The 11,694-nt window shown below is 34.5% G+C and overlaps 1 protein-coding gene across 3 annotated transcripts in view; it reads right to left on the bottom strand.

Moving 5' to 3' along the window:
- Positions 1-4,769: 4,769 nt before the first annotated feature.
- LOC123682145 (protein gustavus) overlaps positions 4,770-11,694 on the bottom strand; it is a 123,918-nt gene continuing 116,993 nt past the window's right edge. For all 3 annotated transcript variants that reach the window (XM_045620580.1, XM_045620582.1, XM_045620581.1), the window contains exons 2-5: positions 11,078-11,342; positions 7,995-8,340; positions 7,521-7,781; positions 4,770-7,364 (exon numbers count right to left, since the gene is read on the bottom strand). In XM_045620580.1, coding sequence (XP_045476536.1) covers positions 7,225-7,364; positions 7,521-7,781; positions 7,995-8,340; positions 11,078-11,342 — 1,012 coding nt within the window. In that variant the 3' untranslated portion in view covers positions 4,770-7,224. The remainder of the gene's footprint in view (positions 7,365-7,520; positions 7,782-7,994; positions 8,341-11,077; positions 11,343-11,694) is intronic.

Raw genomic sequence — 11,694 nt, 5'->3', positions numbered from 1 at the left:
GGTAGTTTATTGAAGAGAACCAATCTCCTGCTAAATGTGGATGTATTCATTTATGTAGTATCAACTTTGTTTATGTGCAATTCATCTCGATGTCGTGTATTATAATTATGTATCTCATTAGCAAATTTTAAATGTTCACTCAAATATTCAGGTAACATTTCATATCTGGCTTTGAATATTAAATGTCGTATAAATAATTCTCTGATTGACACCCATCATTGTTGAAACGTGTATCGTTCCATTTTTAGTGATGGCGTAGTTTTTACCTGCCAAATGTCAAAAGATGACAGCTGTCTCGATAGCGGGCCATTCAAACTGAAATCTCTTATTGGAAAATCCTACAATTTATATGTAGGATGTGTTATCGGCGATTTTCTTGGACAAAAATAACATTAATAATGAGATTAAATTTACTGGGTAGTCCATATTCAATGCAAGGAGAAGTTGAATTAAATATTTGAAGATAACTAATAAAATTTTCCATTCAAGCAATAATTATTTTTTTATGTTGTCATAATGTAAATATCTATTGGGGCCATTGAACCCTTAATTCCTTAACATTCAACTACTCTTGTTCGAAAACAACAAAGCCACCCCCTATTCCGTACAGAGGCACACGAACCGTTTTATTCATCAGAATTACAGGATCGTATTCAGATTCTGACGCAGAAAGAAGAGAATTTAATGCTTTCGCTGAAAATATTATCCTATACGTAACAAGTATTGTGGAGTCGAAATATCTCAAAAGAGTCCTGTTGCATATTCTGATTTGAGTTTAAGAAGAGAATCTTGTGCATGTATTCCAAACGTTGGAAATTATGGAATCAATTTAAAACAAAAGTAATCTGAAAATCTATAAAAACCAAATTAAGTATAAAAACTCTTAACGTGCCTGTGAGATGGCGCCACATGGAAGAGGAGGGGGTAATACAGTCCTACAGTGCTTAACCAATAGAAAATCGACACCCCCTGTGACGCCGATGTGAGTAAAAGGTTTTTGACAACGTGGTCGCAACAATTGTCTTAGAAATTAGTTTGTTACTTTGTTTTTTTTTATTTAGAATGAATTTTTGTAAGGAACGAACTCATTGAAAAAAGTTTTTTGTTCGTATTGTGGTTTTGTCAGTGAAATTAAGTTAAAAGTAAAGTGAAATGCTTTTTAAGGCTGGACTACGGTCGATGGTATCCTGGACTTCTGCAGAGAACGGAAGATAAGATTTATGCAACGTTCCTAAGAAAATATTACTAAGAATAAAGAACATAGAACTCTGTGGTGTTCATGTACTCTCTTTTTGGACCTTAGGGAAGACATACTTGGAAACGTTGAAATGGGAAATCCTATCCCACCCGGCGTATTCTCCAGACGTTGCTCCCTCGGACCATCACTTGTGTCGATCAAAGGCACACGGCATGGCTGACTAGCACTTCCGCCCTCATGAAGAAGTAAAAAATTGGATCGATTCGTGGATCGCTTCGAAAGATGACCAATTTTATGAACGCGGGATTCGTACGCTGCCCGAAAGATGGGAGAAAGTAGTGGCCAGCGATGGACAATAATTCGAATCATAAATGTATAACCAGTTTTTCACAATAAAGCCTCGAATTTTGGAGAAAACGGCGGAAGCAAAGTTGTATACCTATGTAGTTCTTAGTTGAGAGGATCAACTTTCTAGTCGTAGTTTTAGTTCTTAGGAACGTTTCATAAAAGCTCTTATTGATTTGTTAGCGTTCAATTCTCAGTTGTTAGGAACGGTGCATAAAACCATCATTAATAAGTGGATGAGAGCCGTTACTGGTTATATAATGGTTATGTCACACTATAAGGATATACTATACCGTGATCATAGTGTAGGGAGTCTATCGATTCCCTCGATATTCGAGTTAAGTTAAATTACGAACCAAAATGCTGAAAACGGTGTAAAAACTTGGAATGATCAAAGCCACACCCCTATGGGATCTGTAGAAAGGCTTCGCTAACGGTCGAATGAAAAACGGCCTGAATGCCCATAAAAATCGGCATTTCAGGGCGAATAATTCAATTGAGTTCAGACCAGTCTACGAGAAACTACAACATATGTGCAACACTTGCACCGACAACGAGAAGAGTAAAGATTTTCACATCTGTTCCCGATACCGGTTGGAAATAAATTGAATAAGTGTTTTTATCCCGTTCTTTTATTTCCATAATTTGTCCTTGGCTGTGAACTATTTCAGTGTCTTCAGTCACAGTATAAGGACCACAACCCACAATAAGAATACTAACAAGCACACGAAAATCCCTAGAACTGTGCAGTTTATACTTCAAAAGTTGCCTTATTACAGTCCTGTGCAAGAGACGATCACCCTACAAGCACCCCTAAATTGCAGCATGAGTAAGGGCATTCCCCATTTGCTATTTTGACTGCACCATAGTCCCTAGCGACTGTAGGCATGTAGACACCACCCTCCCCTAAAGGACCTCAAATAATTATACGGTGAAATAGACAAGCGGGGGTTGAAACCGAAGGGTTGAATGTACAGACGAGGGGTCTGGACGACAGGTAGATCTCGTATTGATAGTTACCGGATAAAGGAAATCAGTGTTTGCCCATTCGAACAGTTCAAATATTTGGTGGATTTCGTGGAAATGGGGTTCTATTGAAATATTCGATTGTATTTTGGAAATGGAGGTACAGACTTTTGAAAGAAATCGGGGGCGCGCCAAATGAAATTCATTTAATTGATATTAAATAGCTGTTATTCGAATTTCCACATTTTTATTATGTAAATAACAATTGTTTCACTACACAGTAGCACGAGTAGCTTCTTCAGATTTCTTACACTTTGAATAACAGTTATTACACTTTGAATAACAGTTATTACACTTTGAATAACAGTTATTATATTTTGAATAACTGTTATCACATTTTGAATTACAGTTATTACAATTTGAATAACAGTTATTACCTTCTGAATACTGAATACATTTAGTTGTGAAACAACTACTTTGCAAGTTTTTTACGCTTTTCACTTCGCAAGTGAGTTGAAAGTGCTTACTGCTTATAGTGAATATTCGTATATCGAAATGGAATAGATTATGAAATGACAATTTCAAACTTTGTGCAAAATATAGTGTTGATCGCGCAATCAAAACAGAAAATTCAATATTTAATTGATATTAAACACCTGTTATTCGAATTTCCACTATTTTAGTATGTAAATAAAAATTGTTTCACTACACAGTAGCACGAGTTGCTTCTTCAGATTTCTTACACTTTGAATAACAGTTATTACACTTTGAATAACAGTTATTACATTCTGAATAACTGTTATTACATTTTGAATAACTGTTATCACATTTCGAATTACAGTTATTACAATTTGAATAACAGTTATTACCTTCTGAATACTGAATACATTTAGTTGTGAAACAACTACTTTGCAAGTTTTTTACGCTTTTCACTTCGCAAGTGAGTTGAAAGTGCTTACTGCTTATAGTGAAAACTCGTATATCGAAATGGAATAGATTATGAAATGACAATTTCAAACTTTGTGCAAAATATAGTGTTGATCGCGTAATCAAAACAGAAAATTCAATATTTCAGTGAGAACAGATCAAACCAAATTGAAAATTTGCGAGTATTGATTTATGAGTAATAACCATTTCTAGCTTTATCCAAAAATTCATTTTGACCGCATTACCAGAACCATAGACGTTCAATTCTCAATATTTGCATGTATACAATCCCAAATAGCCTAAATCTATTTTGCATCTATCTAATATCCAGAACTTGTTTACTTTATAATAAATTTTCGGATCATCATTGCTTTCATAAACCAACTTGATTTTCAACATACATTTTCATGATTTATTGAGATTGTTCTTGCTGTTATTCATACCTCATTTTATGTTCATTAGCAGAGAACATACCAAATACATGAATATCTATTCTTGAAAACGTTTTTATGCCCAATCTGCCTAAATTTTAGATATTCTATAATTTATATTGGACATCATTCGTTGAATCAAAATTAAGTTCGTCAGGTACACATTGATTATTTTGTCAAACTGGAACTGCAATTTTAAAATTGCGTGACAAAGCGCATAGACAAAGTAAAATATAACGGAAGTAGACGTGCTCGTAGAAGTAATACTCTTGAAAACGATAATAAACTCATTAAGAGTAAAAGGGTCTGATTTTATACTGCCGTGCCGATTTCAAAGAATGATGAAATGACCATTTTCGAGAATTTTGAAATCATGGGGATTTAGTTGTAATTACTTTCACTATTTACGCACTATAATAATTCTATATATAATTCTATGCTCTGTATATAACTCAGTTGAAACAATTTCATTTCCTGATGTATTTCAGAGAAGGAACATCACTTTTATTTGATATTTTGGCTAGTTTGAGTAAAATGAAAATTCATCAGTCAAGGGAATGAAGACTTCACAAGTTGTTGTCTAATATTGAGTTGGATAGTCTCATTCATTAATTTTTATTGGTGAGTGAATTTTATAATTAATATTTTATGGTTTCTCGTATTTTTTTGTTGACACAATAATCAAAATTTTTGAGAAACTAAGTGCATGTATGTATTTGTTACTTTGGGGCAAATTTGCAATTTTTTGAAATAATTTATTGATCTTTCTCTGAAACGACACTCAACTTATTGTTGCATCTGCATCCAAATTTTGCTCTTCAATACTTTGCTGTGTGTGTGCACCTTAATATTTTGACTGAGAAATCCATCAGCTTCATGAAGGTTAGAAATAAATATAAACAAATGTTTAAAGATTTTACTTACATTATCATAATCATACATCGATTAACTTATTTGCCTGGACATTCACAGCGAAACTTAAAAACACAATAAAACCTACTATAATCGTAGTCCAGGTCACTCTACTCATTGCAGTTTTTTTTTTATAAATTACATACGTCGACAAATCGAAATCAAACCCGGAAATGTCATATAGAGCGAACAGAATGCGAAGAAATGCTTCAATGTTGTGGAATAAATTTATAATTTTTTTTTGGTAACGAATGAATATAAAAGAAAAAGTAGAGACAAATCAGTTCAACGATACCCTGAAATCTCTGGTAATTCTGTGGAATAAAATATTTACAACTACAAAGTCGCAAGAGTAGTATAAAAATATTCGTTGTTTTTCTTGAATATTCCAAAGAATTTATATTTTATTTTGTGATAACGAAAAGAAATGAACAAAACAAGGGAGAAGAGTAGAAAATTGTATTTATTTCAAACAGAAAATAATTAGAGAATTTATCCAAAAATAAAAACAATAACAGGAATAATTTAATAGCAAAAGTATCATTGACAATTTGTCTGAACTGAACATATTTAAACTTCATAAAAGTGTGAATGATTGTAGTATTAAAACAGATGAGAAAAATTATAACATTGGAAAATAAAAAGGTTATCTAATGAACACTTTGTAGTATGCGAAAGTTAAAATTCTCATAAGAAACAATGCTAAAACTAAGACGTCACCACATTTACTTACACTCTTTGACATTCTATAAATCGCATGAATCATTTAAAAAGATTCGAAAAATTCTATAATAAGATACAATTAACAGAAAATTTTACTACAAAAAGATCTAAAATTATTATTCGAATAAATCTCACCGAACAAAACACTCGAATTGTCTTCGTTCATAGAAATAAATTACAGAGCAACTGGCACTTACAACATAATATTTACAAAAATAAGTCTAATTTTCTTACATTCAACATGTTGGTGATGCCTGCGACTTCTTTATCTTTACAAACTTCATTGGGCCTTAATTTTACTTAAATTTAAAACAGTGTTCAATTCACACAATCAGAGGTGATTAGCAAATTATAGAAGAAATATCGATACAACATTCTGCTCATGAATGGATGAAATAATTCTAATAATTTTACTTCCCCCTGAGAAATGATGCTTTAAATGAATCCAATAATTTTCAAATTGGAGACAAAGTATCTGGGTTTGGGTAAAATTTGAAGAAAACAAAAAATAAATAATAAAATAAAATATATAACAAAATAATTAAAACTCAACACTTTATCATGAGGTAATCAACTCTCTATTTGAAATGCAATCATGGAAGATTTTACCATCCTAGACATGTAGTGGAAGACGTATTCATTGAAATATGTTTAATTGCTTTCATGAGTATGAAATGTTGTAAGACAATTCTTCCTATTCGAAATTTTGAAATTAGTATATGAGAGCGCAAGATTCATCTGATATTTCAATTTCGCTACAATCCAAAAAAAATATTACAAAGCTATATTCATCAGGAAGATGTGCCAAGTAATACAATTATGTATAAATATGAAGACTGAGAAAGGGTTTTACAATTATTTACAACTTATGGCATTGTTTCTTCTCGATTTCTCATTTTACAGCAGAATGACGAATAAATTGAGATCGAATAAATGACAAGATGCTCTGAAAATTTTGGAAGCTTCCTCATCTGAATCGAAGCGACCACATTCCAATCAAAAACATCCTGAACACGTTTTGATGTTTCTTCAACAACAACCATATTCAAATGGTGACATTTTTAAAGTCAAGGATGATAACTTTTAAATATTCTAATATTAGGTAGGACGTTGCAAAAGAGAACAGTTCCATTGGAAAGTGAGAGCTGTATGAATTGCTACCAACCTTCAAATAATAATATAATTTGTTCCTACCAATTTACAAATAATTAACGACGTCTGAATGTTTTCGATTCAGGAAGGTATCAATTGATTTCAGTCTCCTTTTTTTTTTGGAAGTTCTTGAAAAGCTTGTAAAATAAATTCTCCATCCGTTTTTTTTTTGGTTCCGAAAACTTAACAGGATTATCACACAGTCACAAAAAGCTGAAGAATTGTCTCTTCCTACTCACTTTTGGCTTGTTCGGGCAATTTAACAGTTTAGGGATAAAAATAAAGTTCGTGGAGATTCTTTGAACGTCAGAACTGATCACAGATTGTTGAAAGAAATCACTAAGTGGGAAAATTCGAAAAGAAAGTCCGAGTCCTCATATGACATAAAAAGGTTTCTGCGCAAATGTCCATGGATCTGCAGATGTACATACTTAAGTTATTTTTTCGATCTATAACCTTTTTTTTCGCTACATCGAATATTTTTTGGTAATTTCAACCTGACACCCAGTACAGCGCCAGTATTCCTTTTGTTCGTTCACGGTCACACAACACTGAAGTATTTTTATGATATTATCTTCTGTCTCTGTACAATAGGTAAGTCTGTAAGGCTTGGGGAAGCTGCAAGCTCATCACTTTATCCTCTAGACGCTGCTTGCCAAGACGTTGCCTAATGACCCGTCTGCACAAGTCCATTAATGGAAGAGGTTCAGCTGAAAAAGTTAGAAAAATGTAAGTAAATAAATCATGAAGTAGAGAAGATAGAAATAGACATCTAGCTTCTGATTATCATACAAACTTCATAAAAAAAAGGTAAAACGTTTGCTTACAAAAAAAGAAAGTGATACAATAGAAGAAAAAATACTCACGATCTAATCCACCGATGTACTTCATGGTTATCTCACAGTGGCCCCAAACTGCGCTCACGATAGGGTACAACTTTCTGCCTTTCAGACCTCTGAAGGCTATACCGAGATACTGGCCATCAACAACGAAACTAAGGGTTCCTTCGTCCATATCTAATACTACTAAAAATTTATCGGGCACTATAAAGGTTTCATCTGGTTTCAGAAGTGCTGGATATGTTTGTCCAGGGGCGTTTTTCGAGTCGTGGTACAATTTATTTCGTCCTGCAAACATAAATCAGTCAATATTAAATATAGTTTCCATTATGGGGTAGAAAACAGTAGAATAACATACGAAATAACACCATTACATCACTCAACCCTTTTTACGTCATGTTTTTCTATGGTTATGAATGTTTCTAGGTTATTTTCGTGTGTTATTCTCTGTTCAAACCCACAGATCTTTCAGTGTCTTAGGAGCATAGAACAACAACTCACCTAAATCCCATCCCCAAGACGTGTCTGTGCTCCCGACTAGGCTCTGATAGCCCACAGAATGTAGTGGCGATTCTTTCGTCGCCACGCCCACCACTGCGTGGGTTCCTCTCTCGCGTGTGGACCAATTCACTTCCCAGCAGTGCAGGCCCTTCGTGAAACCAACCTTGCCCCTGATGCAGTCTGTGCTCTGGGCCACCGGATGTCTGTGGAACGTTAACTTGTCATCTTCCTTAACGAATATGTTCAGTGATCTGTCGTCCTGGTTCCAACTGTGCTTCAATTGCGTGTCTCTGTGTGCTGGTGGCATGTCGAGTAACATGTCCAATCTGGGTGGCCGGGCAAAATCCTGCAAATCAGACGAAATTCTTCACATTTCTTCAATTTGACAGCAGGAGCATATATTGCTTTGAGGTTATGTTTTTAATGAAGAAGAAAGTTTCGAGAGTAAAAAAAAGAGGGTGAGATAATTGTGTACACCGTACATAACTGTAATCCTGCTGTTCCCCGAGTATAACAGGAATTCCTGTTGTCTTTTGCTTTAAAAGGGAAATTTCTAATCTCACCATAATCCTATTGACCGCGAGTTCAGCAGGAATCTATTCCTGCTGTACAGGTATACATTCCTGCTGTACTTCGTAAGGAACGTCAATTTTTCAATTTCTCATCAGGTCACTGTCTTTCTGCGAGATCAGCAGGAATGTATTCTTAATGTTTGGATACTCAGCAGGAATATATTCCTGCTGTATTTCGAACGAACGAATAATTTCTCACTAGGTCAGTTAAATTCTGATGATTGCGAATACATCAGGAATTAATTCTTACAGTTTTGGTGTCCAGCAGGAATGTATTCCTGCTGTATTTCAGAGAGAAAGCCAAATCTGCGGGGCTTGAAAAATATTTCATGTTGTATCTTGATAACATTATATGTTTTCAATTTCATCATTTAGTCCTTATATAGTTTTTTTGAGAAAAATATTTTGAAAATTGATTACTTGGTCAAAGGACTGAAGATATATTTTCAGATATCTACCGTTATTTATTGTTTAACGTTAATTATCAAACTTTATCTCGAAAGATAAATCCAGATGTTTATTTATTTGATTTTCGAGGATAACTTGATTTTCAAGATTTGTTTACCAATGAGATTTATTAGTATAGAAAGAACTGAATTGGTTAATTCTGAGCGTTTGAAAGTACGATCTTATGAATGTAATTGAACTAAAATTAGTTTTCTCCAGAAATGTTTTGAAAAAACAAGAGGAAATCTAACTGTCAGTGTCATAAGTGGCATTAAAGTGAGGTTACCTAATGTACTTGAAAATAATCTCACCGGATCCTTAGACTTCCTAATTCTCCATTTAACTACAAAATTGTGCTTTTTCCTGACACGTCTTCTGGCCATAACACAGCATACGTCCGACAACAATGTAAGCAAAGTGGAACAGTCGAACAAGTCCATGAAAAACGTATAGACGGTAGTTTTTTTTTTTAAATCCGACAAGTCATCTTGGTCGACGCACAATAAAAATTCAACATTTCCGAAGGCACGTGTAAGGGTTGGAAATTCGGGAATTCGATCTCAGGGGGCTTATTCACAAAAGGTCCTTGCGGAGACCTGGGATGCCTTCAATTTAAATTTCGATTAGGTTAGAATCGCGAAAACTGCCCAACACAGACTGGTTTCGATAAAATTTCAATTAGGAAAGAGGGGGACAGGTATTGCTTCATTTCGATTGGTAATCGATCAACGATCAGACCTACCTCAACGTTAAACAAGTCATAGAACATTTGATATTATTCATCGACAAGCAAGCGCGATATTGGAATGGAATACTACAGAATGCAGATTAATTTTTTTTAACTATATTCGAATGGAACAAGTGAAACAACGCATGTTGATAAACATATTTGTTACAGGTAATATGTCAGAAGTGTGCTGAATGTACACAGTTACGTTTTTGAAAACGGTTAAAATTATATTAATTCTTGACAGAATATATTTTCTAATCTTATAGCAATAATCTTCTATTGAAAGCGTACATTTAATTTTATAAACTTGTACTTATTTTGTCTGTTTCTATTTAGTTATTTAGCAGAAACACTTCGGAGTTTTCGTTTTTTTTCGGCCATAATTTTAGGCTAATTATTACTCTATTGAAAAATGTTTACTCTTAGATCGCGTGTTCTGCTAGCTTAACATTAAGCCAGTAGAAAGCTAATTGATTTTTTATGAACAATCTGATAACACATATTCAGGCTAATTTATTATCCCATAATGACATATTTTGCTCTTAGTTGCTTAGTTGAACGAGGGGACTGTTAATTGAAAAAAAAAGCATCATTTATTTCATTTAATACCTATATACCGTATATACCCAATAAGGTTAAGTTTCGAATTATCAACAAATATTTTTGTGATGATAATAAAGAGAAAAAACATAACTATAACATGCCTACAAACGAATGACTTGAAAACCATTGATGTGTACCCGGAATGGATTCTAGGGAAAAGTATCTAAGAGTTTTACAATATATTCCATTATAGCTAAGACATAGTTTATGCCGGAAAATTCAATAAGTAGCACAGAAAATGATATGATCTAAATATATATGTCTGAAATTTCCTACCGCGTCACCGTTTGCAAACCCAACATGATCAAATTCCTGCTGGCATATCAGGCTCAGCAGGACCAAATTCCTGCTGGGCGAACGTCAACTTTCGAATATCTCACATAACTATCTTTCGCTTTCGAGCAGAAGGAAAATTTTTAATATCTCACCCCGTCACCACAATCCTGCTGTTCGTCAATCCAGCAGGAATATATTCCTGCTGTATGTTCGAGTGAACGCCATATTTATAATTTCTCATCACGTCACCGTTTGCGAATCCGACAAGAATGAATTCATACTGTTCGGACATACAGCAGGAATACATTCCTGCTGCATGTCGGAGTGACCGCCGACGGTTCAATTTCTCACCACGTCGCCGTTTTCGAAAGCAGCAGGATCAAATTCCTGCTGCAAAATGACGCAGCAGGAATATATTCCTGCTGTGTGAAGGTCAATTTTTCGGAATATCTCACCTGTGCCAACTCCCTGGGTATGACCGGTTTGTAGGGTGTCGCTGCGTCCCGATTGACGGCCTTGACTCCTCCTGAGACCTTCTGGCCCATGCTCATGCCCCGGGCCCTGCGACGGGCCGTCTTGCACGGCACGCCGGCCGATTTGTACGCCCGCCTCACTTCGCACAACCTGGAGCCGCTCGGGCTTCCGCCACCGCCGCCGACGTTGTTGATGCTCGCCGAGTTGCCGGTTCTTACGACGTTTCGAAGGGTTCTGTACCTGGGACTGAAAAAAAAAAAAATAATGTCAATAATGCGTCTACTTCGCACTACACTGAGAGAAGTGTTCATTTGATATTATCGAAAATGCATTATAGTTAATAAATCATTTATTGGATATATGGACAAACAAATATTGGTTTCATGGAAATAAATAATTTATTTGAAATCCCACGAATAATCATCATTTATTATTACACTTCATTTATTTACGCATAACTTATATTAATAATGCTGAAGAAATATCCATTTGCAGGAAATAAATATAGTTGAGGTTAATATATTATTGAGTAATAATTAATAAACGTTATTTATATGTAATATGTATCCAGGCTAAATAAAAAAAAATAGTTCAATTC

Source organism: Harmonia axyridis, chromosome 6 (genome assembly GCF_914767665.1).
Source record: "Harmonia axyridis chromosome 6, icHarAxyr1.1, whole genome shotgun sequence".
Classification (NCBI taxonomy): domain Eukaryota; kingdom Metazoa; phylum Arthropoda; class Insecta; order Coleoptera; family Coccinellidae; genus Harmonia; species Harmonia axyridis.
The sequence above is the reverse complement of the archived record's forward strand: the minus strand, read 5'-3'. Positions and strand labels throughout refer to the sequence as shown.